Here is a 19,832-nt window from a genome sequence, read left to right as displayed (position 1 = left end):
ATTTTGAGAAAAAATAATCATTAATATTAATAGCAAATTTTCTATTTGAAGTAAAGACTTTAATTAATGAAAAATAGCTAGCGGTTGCAATACCATAGTGACATAGCTCTAAAGTGAATCTCCAAGACGTCGACCAGCAACACATAACAACAAAAATCCAAAGCAAAGAGCAACAAATCCTTTTTATTTTTGACTTCTTTCTCGTGTTTTAGTAGGTGCAAGACAGACTAAGCAGTGAATACACCAATATTGTTTTTCTTTTCATTTAATTATTTTGAGTTGAGTCAGGTTGCATTTTCTCCAATCTATTAAAGAAAAGGCAATTTAGTCATTGTACTATTAAAAATTCTATTCATTTTACTATTAAAACCTGGTCCTATCCATTTTACTATTAAAAACTGGTCTCCGTACGCCTACGTGATGTACACATGGCACGCGCTGTGTAATTATCTAGTTATTTCGTCTGCCATGTCAGTTTTTAGCAACATAAATGCATAATTTTTTAACAGAAATGAGTAGTTTTCTTTTTGATCTGTCGTACAATGGATTTAGGTTGGAAAATATATATATATATATATATATATATATATATATATATTGTTTAACCTAAGAAATTTGTAAAAAAGAAAAAAAATCAATTGAATCAATTTTTTATTTGTTCTTTCAATTCACGATTTGGGATCTAATCATAGTTTATAGTGGTTTGCAAGTTGACCGATTCACATCCTTACTTTAGACCGGCATACCAGTCAATCTGGTTTCAATAATATTGATGGGAATGGTCAATAATCAATTATTGGAAAACTACATGGGTCTGTCAATGCCATACATCAACTAAAGCAATAGGAGAGAGTGGTGTAAGATTTGCAAAAGTTCCATTTCAAAAATTGAAGGGAAATGACCAAACATGTTGCACATCACGCTAACAAAGCATCACAGGGGCAAGAAGACGTGAATGCTTCATTTTAGAAGAGAACGAGTGGGACTTACACCTGTCATACATTGGTTGTTACAATGTGAAAGGTGAAATAGCTAAATTTTGGAAAATGCGAGATAGATCTAGTCGTGTTATGTAGTTTTTTTACTAGTTATTGCAGGTCACTATTTGCGATCCAACAGTGTTCATAGCTTAATCAATTCTCACCCTTACTTCAGTTCGATTAACCCGCATGTTTCAAGTTTGACCAGTTGATTCGGTTTTGACAAAATTGGCGAGAAGGTCCAAGAGCCAATTCTTGGAAAACTATATGGGTCCATTAACGCTACACATCGATTAATGCAATATGAGAGAAGGGTGCAAATTTTGTGAAAGTTTCTTTTCAAAAATTGAAGGGAAACAACCAAGTATATTATACGTCATGTAAATGAAGCATCGTAGGGGCAAGAAGACACGAATGTTCATTTTAAAAGAGATGTGAGATTTATGCATGCCATACATCGACAGTTATAAGGTAAAAGGGTGAAAGATTTAAATTTTGGAAAATGCAAGATAAATCTTCTTGTGCTATGTAAAAAATAAAATTCCAGTTCTTGCAGTTCACAATTTTTAGTCCAACCATAGATTGTGGCTCAATCGATTCTTACATTACTTCGAATCGATATACTATCCAGTTCTCGATCTAGTTTATCGGACCGATTTCAACAACACAAGCAATAAAGGTTTAAAGCCAATTTTTGGAAAACTATATGGGTTTATCAACACCACATGTTGACTAATGTAATGGGAGAGAGGGGTGCAACATTTGCAAAAGTTTCATTTCAAAAATCGAAGGGAAGTGACCGAGTATGCTACACGTCATGTCAACTTACATGTGCCATACATTGATAGTTATAAGGTAAAAAGGTAAAAGCTAAATTTTTTGGATTGGTATACCACCCAGTTCATGATCTAGCTGATTAGTTCGATTTCAACAGCATTAGTAAAAAGGGTCGAAAACCAATTCTTAGAAAACTAAACAGGTTTATAAATGCCACATCTCGACTAATGTAATAGATGAGAGTGGTACAAAATTTGTGAAAGTTCCCTTTCAAAAATCAAAGGGAAACAACCAAGTATACTACACGTCATGCTAGCAAAGCACAATAGGGGCAAGAAGACATGAATGCTTCATTTTAAAATATAATGAATGAGACTCATGTGCCATACATTGACAGTTATAAGGTAAGGGGTGAAAGAGCTAAATTTTGGAAAATGCGAGATAGATCTAGTCGTGCTATGTATTTTTTTTACTTGTTCTTGCAGTTCATAATTTGTGGTCCAAATGTAGTTTGCGACTCAATTGCTTCTTACCTTTACTCTAGACTAATATACCAACTAGTTTTTAGTCTGATTCATCGATCAGTTTCAACAACATTCGTGAGAAAGGTCGAGAGCCAATTATTGGATAACTATATGGGTTCGTCAACGCCGCACGTCAACTAATGCAGTGGGAGAGAAGGGTGCAAATTTTGTGAAAGTTCCATTTTAAAATTTGAAAGGAAATTGTTAAGCATGCTACAAGTTATTTCCACGAAGCATTGGAAGGGTGAGAAGACGGAAATGCTTTATTCTATAAGAGAACGAGGGGGACTTACACATGCTATACATTGACTGTTATAAGGTAAAGGATGAAGTAACTAATTTTTGGAAAATGCGAGATAGATCTAGTTGTGCTATATAAATTTTTATCGGTTCTTGCAATTCATGATTTACGATCCAACTGCGGTGTGCGGCTCAACCAGTTCTCGCCCTTACTCCGAACTGGTATACTAGCTGGTTCCCAATTTGACTGGCCAGTTCAATTTCAAAAATATTGGCAAGATATACCAATAGCCAATTTTTGGAAAACTGTATAGGTCTGTCAAAGTCACACAACAAATAACGCGATGGGAGTGGGGTGCAAAATTTGCAAAAGTTACATTTTAAAAGTCGAAGGGGAACAACTAAGTATGTTACATGTTATGTTGACAAAGCATCATAAGGGCGAGAATACGCAAATGCTTTGTTTTAAAAGGAATGAGTGTGTGGGACTCACGCATGCCGTATATTGATTGTTATAGATAATGGGGTGATGAGCTAAATTTTGGAAAATGTGAGATAGATCTAGTCGTGCTATGTAAATCTTTTTACCGGTTTTTGTAGTTTACAATTTGTGGTCCAACCCGATTTACGACTCAACACGTTCTCATCCTTACTCTAGACTAATATACTAACTAGTTCCTAGTTCGACTAGCCAGTTCAATTTCAATAACATTGGTGAGAATGGCTGGGAGCCAATTATTGGAAAATTGCATAAGGTCCATCAATGCCACACATCAACTAATGCAATGGGAAATGATGACAAAATTTGCGAAAGTTCCATTTCAAAAACTGAAGGGAAACGACCAAGCATGCTATGTGTCATGCTGACGAAGAATTATAGGAGTGAGAATACATGAATGCTTCATTTATGAGAGAACGAGTGGGGTTCGCACATGCCATATGTCCATACATTAATGGTTACAAGGTATGGTGTGAAAGAGCTAAATTTTGAAAAATGTGTGATAGATCAAGTCGTGTTATGTAAAAGAGTGTAATTTGGATAGGAAACACGAGAGGTCGTTGAGATTGTTATGCAGACATGTTGGATGTCGAGAGGGTAATGTAGCCATGCCACATGTCCCTTAAAGGGTTTGAGAACCCTACTCTTGCCAAACAAGTAAATATCTAAAGCAAAACATAAAAAATCCCTGAGAACATTATGAGAATAAGTTAGCTATCGAGAGGTTACACCATCAAGTTGAGCATTCCTCAAAGTCTGATAAGCTCTAATTTTATAAAATATATATACCTTGAAAAACACACGACAGAATCAAAGTCGTGCCACGTGGATAGGTTGATGGTTAGATTAAGAATTCTCAAAATTCCTTAAAGCTCGGATGGAGTCATAATCGCGCCACATAGATGATTTAAAGAAGTCAATCATCCAAAATAAATTTACAAAATCTATATTTTCTTATACACAAATATTTCATTTTTTATAACAAAAATTATAAAGAAAAAGTATAATAAATATACCCCTATGTATGTATATCAAACCCACCACCGTTGCCGCGTACGCCGGACGATTAATCGTCCAAAAAGCCCTCCCCGACACATTCCAACACCACGTGGCTTCATTCCATTGGCCACAGTAAAAAAAAAATATATTACAAAATCAACAAAAAAAAAAAAGAGAAGAAATTAGGGGTTTTATTTACTTAAATTTTAATTTTAGGTTTTTTCTTATAATACAGAGATAGATTTTTGTTTTATTTTTAATATATTTTTTCTATAAAACACGTTTCCCCTAAGGAGAAAAAAAAAATTAACCTACCCCTTTTATATTGCATCTCAAATAAAAAACTTCACTATTATTTTCTTCTCTAATTTTTTTTCCCAATCGGACGATTAACCAAAAAAGCGCATCGTCTTCTTCCTTTGGAATCGGCACTTTTTTTCACCTTCAACTCGGCTTATCTTAGCCACCGGCGCCGATTCAAAAGGCCCGAACCACCTTGAAACCCGTAAAACCGGGAGAGACCCGAGTGAAAACGGTCTCTTCGTTTTCAAAAAAATTGGCGGCCGGTTTTCTTTAATTTTACCGGCGATTTAAAAGGTGCTTACGATTGTTAACCTTCGCACCTTTTTTTGTTTTCCAGTTACACCCAAATGAATTATTTTTTCCTTATTAGCCAAATAATTTAACTCTCATTTTTGTTTTGTGAAGGCCAGCTTCTTTGTTCTTGATCAATAATCGGCTTTCTTTGGCGGGCGATTTTGTTTTTAATTTTTTACTTTTTGAGGGCATGGATTTAGGATTGTGAATTGTTGCTTATGTTTTTGGTTTTAGGGTTTGTTAATCGATGTTTATAGTATTCGATTTTTATTTTCGTGTTTGGAGTGACCGATCTATTGGTCGTTTTGTTTAGTTCATGGTTTTCTTCCGTTTTTTGGGTTAGGGTTTCATGATTTTGTGGATTGGTTTGGTTGGAAATTTGATGCTTGAATTCATTCTATAAGTGTTTGTGAATTTGAATTTAAGTTTGACTTTACACTGTCTTGGTCCTATGTATGTGTTTCTTAGTTTAGAATTGTATTTGCTCGAATGAAGTTATTGCTATGTCAAGTTTCCAGTCTTTTGTATTGAGTTTTGAAGTTTTTGTCTGGTTTTTGGCTCCTTGCAACGTCAATAATGACTTTAAATTTGCATTTAACTATGTTCTTCTCCTTGAATTCTTTGCTTGTTCCGCAAATGTAGCAAACTGAAAAGAGTTTTAATGTTGGACATTGAATTGTTTGATTATTCAGCTAGGTGATTTTTTTTTTAACCAAATTGTATTCTTTAGTGAAGATTATGTTCATTTGTCTCGAGGTTCTTTGTGAGCAATACCTATTTTTGTTTTTTGTTTCCCTTTATATTTCTCCCTGTCAATTGTGTGCTTGGTTTTATCTCAAAAGGACTAAAATTTTTGCATTTGGCTGGTTGAGTACCCAGGTTCTTAGCAAAGATTGTGAAGCTTCTTTTTATTCCGTCAATCTTTTTGCATAATTTGTAAAGAGGGGAGTTCTATGCCTAGGATTTTCAAGTGAGAGGATGGCATGTTTTAGAAACTACTCAAATGACACAATCTCACATGATGCCTTGGAAGGCAAAAGCCAGGGACGGAACAGTGGTAGGATTCTGAGCTCAGCAGAGAACGAGGACATAGATGGTACTTATAGTGAAAGAGAATTTGATATTAACATGGATGCACAGTATCAAAGTGATGGGGTTGGCATTTCAAATTCAGAGCAGAGTAGGCTGCATCATGAGGTGGCTACTGATAATGGTGCTGGCATTTCAAATTCCAATTTTCAGCCAGCAGGAAGGAGAATAGCACCTGGGAGATGGGGTTCAACTTTTTGGAAGGACTGCCAGCCTATGGATCGCCAGGGTGGATCTGATTCTGGGCAGGAGTCAAAATCTGACCATAAGAATTTGGAAGGTTCAGTATATAATTCATCAGATGACAGGGATGATAGGTTAGAATCAGAAGTTGACGAGGCACAAAAAGAAGTTGGCAAGTCTCAAAGGGGTCATTCTGATGTCCCTGCAGATGAGATGTTATCTGATGAATACTATGAACAAGATGGGGAAGAGCAGAGTGATACAATGCATTACAGTGGCTTTGGCAATTCTGTCGGGTTAAATACTAGGCCACAGTCAAAGCATGTCTCTGTCAGTACCAATGTGTCCAGGAGTTCAAGAGCATTGAATAAGCGTAACTATGACAATGAAGATGATAATGACGACAACAATGATGATGTAGATGCAGATTATGAAGAGGAGGAAGAAGAAGATGGTAATATACCTTTCCTGCTTGTCATCATTTGCTGCCTTATTTGTTATTACTGCATTTATCATTGAGTCACTAAGGCTGAATAAGCTAGTACTTTGTGATTGATTAATTATAAATAATCCTATTCTTTTAACTATACAACAGTTAATTACTACTCTTGATTTTGAGATGCCAAGTTTTTGCTTTCTTATTTGCAGAAGATGACCCTGATGATGTCGATTTTGAGCCTGACTATGGTCTTGCCAATTCTCATGCAGGGAATAAGGTTATTAAATTAGTTTTACTTACCTTTTTTTTTTTTTTGGCTTCAACGTTATGACTTTTATATTATTACCTCCACATTTGTAGTTTTTATAAGGCATATCTGTCATGTTAACCAATTGTCTAGTCTGGTTTTTGGCATTATACTACAACACTCAATTATTGGGCCGTGATTAAAATTATCCGTAATAAATTGTATTCTTGGTTGGTCATGAAGTTTGATGACCCATGATGGTTGTGTTTCTCATGCCCTTTCATTTGCCTGATACTTCTCCCCACTAATTTAGTTCTTAAACAGGATAAAGACTGGGATGGTGAAGATTCTGAGGAAGAAGACAATAGTCATGGTGATTTAGATGTTTCAGATGAAGATGATTCTTATTATAAAAAGAAACCTAAAGGTAGGCAACAGATTAAAGTTGGACCTAATGTAAAACCCACTAGAGAACATAAGTCCTCCAATCGACAAAGAAGAGGGAGATCATCTTTTGAGGAGGATGAGTACTCAGCCGAGGATTCTGATAGTGAAAGCGATGGGGATTTCAAGAGTATGGCAAGGAGAAGTGGAAATAATCATAAAATTAATGCTCGTTCTAATACATTGACAAGCATGGGAAGAAACAATGAGGTTCGTACTTCTGGTAGGTCTGTTCGGAAAGTATCATATGTTGAGAGTGAAGAAAGTGAAGAAATTGATGAAGGCAAGAAAAAAAAGACACGAAAGGTGAAGCCTGTATATCTTGTTATGGTTGATAAATCCTACTTTATGTTTTTTGTAGGCTTTTTTGATATTTTGTATTTGATGTAATTGCTTGTAAATCAGAATTTTGCGATGCAGATTATGCAAGTATTTATGTACCTTGCAGATACAATGTAATACTGACTTCAGCATTTTAGTTGCATATTTTCTATATCCATCTTATTTGAGCCTGTCTGATTTGTTCTTGATTAGTTGTGCTAGGACCATAACACTTTTGTTACCTTTAAATTCTTGGTCATTATTTGTTACTTTATATATAAAGATTAGTTGGATCTCTCATATTGATGCAATTATTTGATTCCAAATGCTCTTTAGTGATATTATTCCTTTCTAAGAATTTTATATCGTATGATTAGGATGAAGCTGAAGAGGAAGATGGTGACACAATTGAAAAAGTGTTATGGCATCAACCAAAGGGCATGGCTGAAGATGCTATTAGAAACAATAGATCTACAGAGCCTGTTTTATTAAGCCACTTGTTTGTCTCTGAACCAGATTGGAGCGAAATGGAATTCCTGATAAAATGGAAAGGCCAGTCACATCTTCATTGTCAGTGGAAATCTATTTCTGAGCTGCAAAATGTATGGTTTTATTTTTTATATTAGTTATATTAGTGCATGTGTTTTTTTAATAGGTATAATTTTGTGGACGTTTATTTCCACTGTACTGTCTTCTCTCTCTTATTCTGATGACTCCCTCTTTGTGTTTCCTACATGATTTTGCAGCTTAGTGGTTTTAAGAAGGTTCTAAATTACACTAAAAAGGTGATGGAGGATGTGAGATACAGGAAGTCACTTTCACGTGAGGAGGTATGCTTATGTCTGTAAGCTTTTGTTTCTGAAATTCTCATTTCAACTTGCTGATATCAATTGAAGCGCTTTGGAAAATGTTCTCTTTCTGTCTTACTGAATTCATTATTTATCTAAATTCTTATGAACAAAAATTAATGCGCTGTATATTCTTCTACCGTTTGGAAATTTCATGGGTCATTGACCCGGTATATGAACAGTCAATAGGTGTAGCTCCTGTATTTAGTTCCTTGGGGACTAACTATTTGAAAGAACAAGCTTGTTGGGATATGGAAAATTTTGGTGGGGAATATTGGGACTCAGTTCATCGTATCTCTTCTTGAGGGCATACTGTCATTCTACCAAGTTGTTTAATCTAGTTCTTAAAAAACTGGTTTATATCTTTTTGTAAATTGATAATTTGTTGATTCTGCAGAACAAGGTAACCTATTAAGTTTTTGTTGGTTTTGGTCCTTATCTATATAGTCTAAGGCCTTTCTTCCTGTTGGGAAACTGGATTTGTTGCATTTTCTTATGGTGTTTATTTTGCCAATACATATTCCATCTAGCATATATTGGGGAGTAGCTCTTTATGTTATTATCAAAACTGTTTTTCCTCCCTTTTGTGATCTTTTCAAAATTATTCTTCTCATCTTGAGGTATATCGTAAATCTCATTGATCTCGCTGTAAGTTGTGACTTTATAGGGGAGCATGGAATATGTGAAACAAGGTCTTCCTGCCATGGCAGGGAGACTATAGTTATATAAGCTATTATATAGGTTCTAAGTAAGCCTTTTTCTGGAAGTAGCTCATTTCTGTTTTTTTTTTTCCTCTATTATCTGTTAGATTGAAGTCAATGATGTGAGTAAGGAAATGGACTTGGATCTAATCAAGCAAAATAGTCAGGTTGGTTTTCGTCTATTTTCTATTTCTTACATTGTTATGGTTGGTTTTCGGGGTTGAGCTACAAAACTTAATTGTAATTGGTTGATGTGTTTGTTTCAGGTGGAGAGAGTAATTGTTGATCGAATCAGTAAAGATGCCTTTGGGAATGTGATGTCAGAGTATTTAGTCAAGTGGCAGGGATTGTCTTATGCAGAAGCAACCTGGTAATGGTCTGGATTGATAGTTCAATTAATTTAAAGTTAGTCTTTACGCCACCTACTCACAAGTGTATATTCTTGTGTGGTGCTATTGTGCTCTGTGTTCTTTTTCTTTTCTGTGTTGCTGCCTGTCCTGTTTTAGACAGCTCACTGTTATGTATTTGTTGTTTCAGGGAAAAGGATATTGATATTCCATTTGCTCAAGATGCTATTGATGAGTATAAGGTAACACGTCCTGCAGATTGTCTCTTTGTTTTACTTATTGTTACTTTTTTTCTGTAGTTGGTGTTCATAATATTGTCGATCTGGGTTTGTCTGCATTTGTGGACAGTTTGCCCCTAGGCTAGTTAAGTAAATTATTCAGAGTGGCAATGTTAGAAGTATCCTTGCCTTTCAACATAAAATGTCATTGCAGGCATTGCTGCATTGCCCGATGCTGCGATGGTAGATAACTTTCACTGATGTATTCGATTTTATCATTAAGTAGGTTAAAGGAAATGAATACAAGTTGGTTGTATGGTACTGAAGGTGTGTATGTTGTGCAGATATTTTGATCTCTATTTTTCTTTACATGTTAAAATTGGTCATGGTAGCCAACTTTGCTATTTGAAATTCTACAATTTGTTAAAGATTCTAGGAGATTAGTTTGGGGTGTATCAATCCAGTCAGTTGGTAAATTGAGGGTGGTATATCTTATCACATTTCAAGCTGGTGGTTCTGCTGGTTTTGGCTATCAAACAAATACAAACCATAGTAGGCATCTGTTCGAAAGTGAAATTAGACTTGAGAAGTTGGAATTTATGATGTCCATTATACTCCAACATATATTATTACATTGTGCAACCTAATCATTTGAGTTTGTGTTTCTTATTTTCTTGAATATGCTCCGATAAAAGTTAACTATTATCTCGTACAGTTATACCTATTAAAGACTTGTTTCTCATTCTGTAAACAGGCTCGTGAAGCTGCAATGGCTGTGCAGGGGAAAATGGTAGATCACCAGCGTAAGAAGGGAAAAGGTAAGCACTACTAATGTTTTTCTCCGTACATGTGTATGATTAAAGTTTGCATCATATAGCCACTGACCTCTAGTCCCTCTTGAACTCGGTCTTTGTGTCTGCTAGATTTACTTTGATTAGTATCACAATTAATCATGTAAATGGATTTTGAACTGGCTTGCATTTTTTCATCTTTAGCAAGTTTGCGGAAACTTGATGAACAGCCAGAATGGTTAAGGGGAGGAAAGCTTCGTGATTATCAGCTGGAGGGTTTGAATTTTCTTGTCAACAGGTATATGCTTGTCTCTTTTGCTTTAGGTTAGCATTTTATTTTTACTTAAAATGGCCATCTTACTCTTGAGAAGTCCAGTATATTTATCTATTAATGCATGCATTTCATATTCACATTTCAGTTGGAGAAATGATACTAATGTCATCTTAGCTGATGAGATGGGTCTTGGTAAAACTGTGCAGTCTGTATCTATGCTTGGTTTTCTACAGGTACTCACATTGGCTTTTAAGAATTGCTATCTTTTACGATATTTAAGTTTATGAGTTTTTATTGATATATAAAATTTTCAGAATGCTCAACAAATACCCGGCCCGTTTCTTGTGGTCGTACCATTATCCACACTGTCAAACTGGGCTAAAGAATTTAGAAAGTGGCTTCCTGATATGAACATTATTGTATATGTTGGTACTCGTGCCAGCCGAGAGGTGAGTCTTGTTTTTCTTGTATGTATGCTCCTTTTATTCAAATAGATTTAAAATTTGCATCATGGAGTTGAGACATAATATGTCTTTACATAATACCATTTTGTCTCCATCTAAATATTTGCTGTGGTGTGTAGCTCTTTTTAGTCTTTATGTGTTTACTTTAGTTAGTTTTGTTTTAGAAATTGCGTATTTACATAAGGTGGATGGTAGTTTCGAATAATTTTAACCCTTCCCATGAACCCCACCCCACTTTTTACATTTTCTTCTTTTGTTGGCAGGTTTGTCAGCAATATGAATTTTACAATGACAAGAAAATTGGCAGACCTATAAAATTTAATGCCCTGCTGACTACTTATGAAGTAGTTCTGAAGGATAAAGCAGTACTGTCTAAGATAAAATGGAACTATTTGATGGTTGATGAAGCTCATAGGTTGAAGAATAGTGAGGCGCAGTTGTACACAACTCTTTCGGTATGCCCTATTCAGTTCTTCAACTTTCTGCCTGCATAATTGTGTTGGCTTTGTTAATTTGATTAATTTTGGATGATGCCTTTCTGTTTGCTCAGGAATTTAGCACTAAGAACAAGTTGCTAATTACTGGAACTCCATTACAAAACAGTGTGGAGGAGCTATGGTATTATTTTCTTTTCCATGTATTAGTATGATTATTGGAAGTTTTGGGTTTTCTATTTTCTACATTTTTTTAGATAGATGCTAAAATAGATTTATATCAAAGCTGATTTTTTTATCCCGATATCAACATTATTTTGCATTACACGACCAAGTTTCTTTGCCTTCTTTTCATTGTATTTTATAACAGAATTAATTCCTTGAGGATAAAATTGTTTACCCAAAATTTGATCTTATTAAAATTCTTCTGTGCCTTGATATTGAGGTATATTCCATTATTTACATCCAAGAAAAATATTCCACAGGGCTCTGCTTCATTTCCTTGATCCCGACAAGTTCAAAAATAAGGATGATTTTGTTCAAAATTACAAGAATCTTAGTTCGTTTAATGAAATTGAGGTATGACATTAAAAATTTAAAAGTGATCTCATATTTTTATCATGTTTCGTAGGTTGTTAAGATATTTATTTGACTTGATCTAAATGAAAGCCTGTGTTTACATAGCTTGCTAATCTTCACATGGAATTGAGGCCTCACATTCTTCGAAGGGTTATCAAAGATGTAGAGAAGTCTTTGCCTCCAAAAATTGAGCGTATCCTTAGGGTTGAGATGTCCCCACTTCAGAAACAGTAAGTCATAAATATCTTTTGAATAAGTTGTACTTTTTTCTATTGCATAAACATGGGGTACTATTTGTATTTTATGAAGGTATTATAAGTGGATTTTGGAACGCAACTTCCATGACTTAAATAAAGGTGTTCGTGGCAATCAGGTTAGCATCTCTTATTATTTTTTTGGCTTGATGATTTTATCTCTGCTGAAGCTTGTTTGTGGTGTTTGTCTTCTTTTGTTTTGGTTTTACTTGTATTTTGTTACTGATAAAAGTATGCAGTATATAGATAAATTTTATATTCCTGTAGAAACAGTGTGCAGAGTTTTGTTTCCTTTCTTGTCAAGCAGTATTACCGGTTAGTGAAATGAGGTATTTTCTTTTAAATTGCAGGTGTCGCTTTTAAATATAGTAGTCGAGCTGAAGAAATGCTGCAATCATCCCTTCCTGTTTGAAAGTGCTGATCATGGTTATGGTGGGGACACTGGCATGAATGATATTAGTAAACTGGAGAGAATTATATTAAGCAGTGGGAAGCTTGTTATACTTGACAAGTTGCTTATGAGGTTGCATGAAACGAAGCATCGTGTTTTAATCTTTTCCCAGGTCTGTACTGGATTTTGTAAATATACTTCTGAACCGCTTGTTTCCTTCAATATTGTTATTCTCATCAGTGATTGGCTGGTCTTTATGTTTTTAATGGATGATATGTCTGGGTAAGTTACGCAATCTGGTGTTTTACTTGTTCATGTTATTTCCAGATGGTTAGAATGCTGGATATATTAGCCGAGTACATGTCACTCAGAGGGTTCCAATTCCAGAGGCTTGATGGTAGTACAAAGGCGGAGTTGCGGCAGCAGGCTATGGATCATTTCAATGCACCTGGAAGTGATGATTTTTGCTTCCTTCTTTCTACTCGGGCTGGTGGGCTCGGTATCAACCTGGCAACTGCAGACACTGTCATAATATTTGATTCTGACTGGAACCCCCAGAATGACTTACAGGTGTCAAGCTTGACAGTGCTTTTCCCAGCATCATTTTCTATGTTTCCAATGAAAAATTTAGTATTTTATTCATGCATACTGTTTTATTGTGCTTCAGGCAATGAGTAGAGCTCACAGAATTGGGCAACAAGAAGTTGTCAACATTTACAGATTTGTGACTAGCAAAAGTGTTGAGGAAGACATCCTGGAGCGAGCTAAGAAGAAGATGGTCATTTTCTTTAACTTGCATGAATGTGTTCCTATATATTTTTAAATGCATTTATTAATGTAAATTATATGGAAGGGGGCCTAATTTAACTCTTTTATTCTCCATTTAAAGAGTAATTTTATGCGTTTTCTTCTGGGTGCTTTCTATAGGTGCTTGACCATTTGGTGATCCAAAAGTTAAATGCAGAGGGTAGACTGGAAAGAAAGGAAACAAAGAAAGGGGCTTATTTTGACAAGGTAAGGATATGTCTTGAAGCAATTGCTCAAGTCTGTAGTTGTTAATATGTTGTTTGTTTGGCTTTTGGTTGTTGGAACTGACTACATTATTGACCACTTCTTTCTTGGAAATATCTTGTGGTTTTGATGCGTATAAATTTTTAACAATTTCTTTAACATAATTCTACATTTCTTTTACCATTCCAGAATGAATTATCAGCAATTTTGAGATTTGGAGCTGAAGAATTGTTCAAAGAGGATAAAAATGATGAAGAAAGCAAAAAAAGGCTGTTAAGTATGGATATTGATGAAATTCTTGAAAGAGCAGAAAAGGTTGAGGAGAAAGTCAGTGAAGAGGAAGGGAATGAATTGTTGAGTGCTTTTAAGGCAAGCAACTAATACTTTGTTATTGTGGTGGAGTTTTTTGTAATAGTTTTACAGATTATTTCAAGTCTTATGAAATTGGTTTCTGTTACTTTCATTGTGCTCAGGTTGCAAATTTCTGTAGTGCTGAAGATGATGGGTCTTTCTGGAGTCGTTGGATAAAACCAGATGCCATTGCCCAAGCAGAAGTATAATCCTGATATTTTCTATTAGTCTTATTTTTACCAAAAGTTTTTGACTATTGCTTGTACATTTTCAAGTTTAATGTTCTTTGTTTTTTATTAGACAATTTGTTGGATCCATCTGCCTAAGTTATTCTTTTTGCATTAGGATGCTCTAGCTCCTCGTGCTGCAAGAAATACCAAGAGTTATGCTGAGACAAGTCAACCTGAGAGAAGTAACAAAAGAAAGAAGAAGGGATCTGATCTTCAAGAGCAGCAGGAGAGAGTTCCAAAGCGCCGTAAAGCAGAATACTCTGCCCCCTCGGCACCAATGATTGAGGGAGCAACTGCTCAAGTGAGAGGATGGTCTTATGGGAATTTGCCTAAGAGAGATGCATTGCGTTTTTCTCGAGCGGTACAGTTTCTAGTCTTCTGCAGTTTGTTGTGCACATGCACCATATCCCTCCTTTTTAAAAAAAATAATTTGCAGCTTGTTATAGATATTGCTACTTAAAATAGCATCCCGCATATTTTCTTTAGAGCAACCTGTGCACCATGAAAGTTCTCTGAAGTTAATCTAATACATATGATTATCGTCTACCTCTTTCTTTTTAAGCAATAGGTGGCAACTTAATGTTTTAGTTAATCAGAGTTCAGAGTCAATTTTTTTAGTTTTTCTAGTTACAGGCTATTTTTTTTATGGCTCATCAGGTTATGAAATTCGGGAATGAGAGCCAAGTCACTTTGATAGCAGAGGAAGTTGGTGGTGCTGTTGCAGCAGCTCCACTTGATGCGCAGATTGAGCTCTTCAATGCGCTAGTTGAAGGATGCAGGGAAGCTGTTGAATTAGGAAATATAGAACCTAAGGTTCGTTGAAATAGTTATTAATTATATTTGGTTCCAATTCCTACACTGTCATCCTTAGATTTAATTCTAGAGCATTTTGTGACTAGCATTTATTTGGTAATTACCTGCAGGGACCATTATTAGATTTCTTTGGTGTTCCTGTTAAGGCAAATGATCTGATTAATCGTGTCCAAGAACTTCAGCTCTTAGCAAAACGAATAAGTCGATACGAGGATCCCATAAAACAGTTCCGTGTGTTGATGTACCTTAAACCCTCTAATTGGTCTAAAGGGTGTGGGTGGAATCAGAGTATGTCTATACCATTTTTATTCTCTGTTATAGGCAACATAATTAAATGAAAATTGCCATGGACTTAACTTATTTTATCCCGTTAATTGTCACTAGTTGATGATGCAAGATTGCTTCTGGGAATATACTACCATGGATTTGGTAATTGGGAAAAGATAAGATTAGATGAAAGGCTTGGCCTCACAAAGAAGATTGCTCCTGCTGAACTTCAGCACCATGAAACCTTTCTGCCACGTGCACCTAATTTGAAGGAGCGTGCTAATGCACTCTTGGAAATGGTATTTCTCCTATGCAGTATTGTTCTTAATGTTTAATAAAAAATAAATTCATCTCTTTTTTTTTTCTTTTTAAATAGAATAGTAAATCTAGTTGATTGGTTTAATTTTGGTTCTGTTGGGAAATTCTTGCTTTATTTACTTGTATGGAAACATTTTGCTTATATCATTTGTAGAAAATCTAGTGCCTGGTTGCATGCTTTGTATGCTGTGCTTTTAGGCTTCATATTATTCTCAAACTGGGACCTATCTCCACAGGAACTTGCAGCTGTTGGTGGTAAGAATGCTGGTGTCAAAGCTGGTCGTAAACCTTCAAAGAAGGAAAAGCAGAATCCTCTAAACGTATCTATATCTCGTGTCAGAGACAAGAAAGGTAAACCGGGTTCTACTAAGGTCAGTTTTAAAATGGGTAGGGACAAAACCGAGAGACCACAGAAAGTTGAACCTTTAGTTAAAGAAGAAGGTGAAATGTCTGACAACGAGGAAGTATATGAGCAGTTTAAGGAAGTGAAGTGGATGGAATGGTGTGAAGATGTTATGATTGATGAAATAAAAACCCTTCGTCGGCTCCAAAGATTGCAGACTACTAGTGCAGATCTTCCCAAGGATAAGGTTTACTATTCTATTCTGAATCCCTCTTTTTATGTCTCTTTGATTTTATTTTATTTTATTTTTATTTTTGCGAGCCGGATTTGTGCTCATTCCATGTTCTATTTTCTTCCAGGTACTTTCGAAAATTCGGAACTATTTGCAGCTTCTTGGAAGGAGGATAGATCAAATTGTCTTAGAACATGAAGACGAGCTCTATAGACAAGATCGTATGTGGTTCTTCATACTGTTTAATTAAGTTTTAGTTTGTTAATCACGCATTTGGTCTATCTTGTGTGCACATTCACATTTTAGAACTTTGTCGTTAGATAATTTCTTTTATTTAAGTTCAATTATCGTTGCAGGGATGACCATGCGTTTATGGAACTATGTCTCTACATTTTCAAATCTTTCTGGTGAGAGGCTTCATCAGATTTATTCGAAGCTTAAGCAGGAACAGGACGATGATGGAGGTGTTGGACCTTCCCATATGAACGGTTCCACACCTGGCCATGTTGATAGAGACGGTGATCCTAATTTCTTCCCTCCTTTTTCACGTTCTACCGATAAGCAACGAGGGTATAAGAAGAATGCAACGGCACATCAAACATCACAACCGATTCATAAAGGCATCGATACCGCAAAGTTTGAAGCTTGGAAACGATGGAGAGCAGAAACGGTTAACCATCCTCAACTTCAACCCCCAACTCAAAGACCTCTGAACAATGGTAGTACTCGTGTAGTAGACCCAAACTCATTGGGGATTCTTGGGGCAGGACCATCTGATAAACGTCTTGTTAATACCGAACGGCCATTTCGGATGCGTCAAACTGGATTTCCACAAAGGCAAGGTTTTCCCTCAGGCATCAAGTAAAAGCTTTTAAGCACTGTGCTGGATGATAGTCGATAGAAAATGAAATACGCCGATTTGCTTCGACCATGTGGCATTGACTGCTTCAGCCATTGAATACTTTCAGCGATTCTTTTTTCACCATGGGAATAAAAATCTGCTATCCGAATCTTTATGGCTGGATCGGACAAGTTATCCACCAGATGGGAGTTGCATCGATGTAAAAAGACGGCTCATGAAGAACACAAAAGATCGACTAACATGAGCAGACAGGGAATTGCAGTGACCTCGCAACCATTTTTTTCTCCGACCTTTTTTGTTTTCCGAAGTAAGTCAAGTATTTTGTTTACGTATATAGCACAGGAATAGCAGGGAAAAGAAAAACAGAAAATGTCGATTCAATTTCGAAAAATACATGCATGAGATGTGTTTTACCATGGCAGAAGTGTACATTATTAGGGTATGTATTTTTGCTTCAAAAAAGATGCAAATTTTGTTAGCAATAATATTGGCATAAATTTGCTTCTGGTATACTATTTGAGACCTTGTGTTTATAAAAAAAAAAAAGTTTGAACATGACTGGACTAGCGGAACGGATTGGTTAGATTAGGTATTAGTTTGGAGAGGGGTTTTGAATCGGTTGATCTTAGAATCGGTACGAATTGATTGAATTTGGTAGTTGAAATGAAATTTTAATATTTTTTTATGAATCATTTAATGATTTAATTAATCGAATTGGATAGATCGATTGGATCAGTAAATAGGTGGTTTGATCAGTTCGATTACTGATTTAGTTTTGAAAATTTTGCATGAAACCAAGTTTTATTAATAGGGGCCTCCAAGTTTACAATTGAGTTCGTATTAGATACACTAATGGAGGAATTGTTTTTCGGGTTAAGAATCTATTAGGGTTATCAGTTTCTCTTTTGGTGACGGTTATCAGTTTCTCTTTTGGTGACGGCCTTTTAAAAGCTGTGTGGAACTTTGTGTTTGGTTTTGGCGCACATATGTTTGATTGCAGATTCAGTCTTGAGTAAAAGTCTATTTGAATCGATTCAATTGATTTTATCTATAATTTTAGTTAAATTAACTTCGTAGGAGGATAATATAAGTTAGTTTATAATATGCTTTAAATGATTAAACCGATCGAAGTTTGATTAGGTGTTCTCTTATTCCCCAGCCTTCGGTAGCATAATTGATACAGCAAGGGGGTTCTTTGTCCCTGTGGAGATCTGAGTGACAGTTTTTGAGAATTTCAGAGGTCATGGAAAAATAGATTTTGTATCATTACAACATATGTCAAGTGGAAGTGCGTTGATGTATGCAGCCAAGGCTTCTTATTAAATCAATTGATTTGAACCTTATTTTTACATGACCCGATCAATTCGACCAAGTGTTCATTATTTATTTCCATTGTTAAACTCTTTGATTACATAAACTTTGAGTTTATCAGTTATTAAAGAAAGTATGGAATTGATCGGTTAAAGTTAGTCTTTTATTATTATTTTTAACCGAATCATTCTGTTTAGGTTTATTAGATATCATTTCTTGATTTTTTTTTTTTTATTTCCCTTTTGTTTTGCAATATTTTTATAACCGGATTGATGGTCAAATCAATTAGGTCACTGATTCGATTAAAAAATAAAAATTCAATTTAATTTATCTATATTGGTTCACAATCTAACCGATTCAGTACAATTATCTAAATAAATACGCCAATCAATTTCAATCCGATCGGTCGGCTCAGTTTAAACATGATTGTTGTTTTGGGATTGATCATAAGATCTTTTGTGGATAGAAATTCAAGACAAATTTGAAGAAGCTGGCGAGTTCGACAGGCAGCCTCAAACTTAGGGGGATAAAAGAACAACGTTTAACAATATTGACACACGCTCATATATAAACAAAATTGAATAAAAAACACACACAAAAAAAGGTAAATTACAATAGAGGTCCAACCATGGTTTTTTCTTTCTTTTTTAGTCACCTAACTATGGAAAGTTACAAAATAGTCATCTAACTAATAGTTGCTAGTTAAGTAATCATTTTGTAATTTTTCATAGTTGGGTGACTAAAAAAGAAAAAAATATATAATTGAGTGACTACTAATGAAATTTACCCTAAAAACACAAAATTGAAAAAAAAAAAAAAAGGGTTAAGGTGGTGTGTGGTGTTAGTTGCAAAGAGAGAGTGTGGCTGATAACTGATAAGGATTTTATCACTTTATCTTTTCACTTTGCTTTCTCATCCTCATATTCTTACATGCTTCTTTTTAATCTTTTTTATTACTCGAATTTGGATATGAATGAATAATTAACGTAATATGTTTATTTTTTTAAAAAATAATTGAGTTTCGGATTAATTTTATCTTGTCACTTTGTTTTCTCTTTCTCCTATTCTTACATGGTTCTTTTTATTTTTTATTTATTACTCGAATTGAGATATGAATGAATAATCGACATAGTATGTTTAATTTTTTAAAAAAATTGGGTTTCCGATAAATTCAACCTTATTTATAGACAATTTTAATCAAAATTTGTTCACATTGTTAAGGGATATTCGATTCTTTCATAAGAATATTTGTGTAGTCTATCAGAAACCTACTAACTCGGGTGTAGGGGATTGTTTCCTATCTCTATGGAAAACCCGAATACCTGAACAAGGCATTGAGTTCACTTTGTTTGACAATGTTTTTGGAATGAAATTAATCAAGCCATCGATTCTCAGTTTGTCTAGTTCAAATAAAATAAATTATTAAAAAGTAATAAAATTATAAAATTTGATTA

At 35.0% G+C, this 19,832-nt stretch overlaps 1 protein-coding gene across 2 annotated transcripts; it reads left to right on the top strand.

Annotated features, from left to right (window-relative positions):
* The first annotated feature begins 4,241 nt into the window (after window positions 1–4,241).
* LOC108453049 (protein CHROMATIN REMODELING 5) lies at window positions 4,242–18,532 on the top strand. Of its 2 annotated transcripts, XR_008277532.1 has the most exons (32): window positions 4,242–4,616; window positions 5,496–6,342; window positions 6,537–6,604; window positions 6,899–7,324; window positions 7,717–7,941; window positions 8,086–8,169; window positions 8,996–9,055; window positions 9,155–9,258; window positions 9,426–9,477; window positions 10,208–10,271; window positions 10,449–10,542; window positions 10,664–10,751; window positions 10,833–10,967; window positions 11,246–11,437; window positions 11,533–11,600; window positions 11,902–11,995; window positions 12,101–12,225; window positions 12,305–12,368; window positions 12,600–12,812; window positions 12,968–13,210; window positions 13,308–13,418; window positions 13,568–13,654; window positions 13,841–14,020; window positions 14,125–14,205; window positions 14,348–14,593; window positions 14,890–15,045; window positions 15,156–15,333; window positions 15,430–15,611; window positions 15,867–16,220; window positions 16,333–16,426; window positions 16,562–17,374; window positions 18,227–18,532. XR_008277532.1 is itself a non-coding variant. In XM_017750936.2 (31 exons), the coding sequence occupies exons 2-31, from the start codon at window positions 5,595–5,597 to the stop codon at window positions 17,068–17,070; spliced, it is 5,325 nt and encodes a 1,774-aa protein (XP_017606425.1). In that variant the 5' UTR covers window positions 4,242–4,616; window positions 5,496–5,594; the 3' UTR covers window positions 17,071–17,622. The 2 variants fall into 2 exon arrangements, 1 of the variants encoding a protein (XP_017606425.1); XM_017750936.2 differs by lacking the exon at window positions 18,227–18,532 and having other exon boundaries at window positions 16,562–17,622.
* Window positions 18,533–19,832: the final 1,300 nt, after the last annotated feature.

This window comes from Gossypium arboreum, chromosome 13 (assembly GCF_025698485.1).
Source record: "Gossypium arboreum isolate Shixiya-1 chromosome 13, ASM2569848v2, whole genome shotgun sequence".
NCBI lineage: Eukaryota > Viridiplantae > Streptophyta > Magnoliopsida > Malvales > Malvaceae > Gossypium > Gossypium arboreum.
Note: the sequence above shows the minus strand (reverse complement) of the source record. Positions and strands in the feature narration are given on the sequence as shown.

Coding starts and splice junctions, on each gene's coding strand:
- LOC108453049 (XM_017750936.2), top strand. CDS start 5,595: ATGGCATGTTTTAGAAACTACTCAAATGACACAATCTCACATGATGCC. Junction 8,170..8,995: donor AGTCACTTTCACGTGAGGAG/GTATGCTTATGT, acceptor ATTATCTGTTAG/ATTGAAGTCAATGATGTGAG. Junction 14,021..14,124: donor AATTGTTGAGTGCTTTTAAG/GCAAGCAACTAA, acceptor CATTGTGCTCAG/GTTGCAAATTTCTGTAGTGC.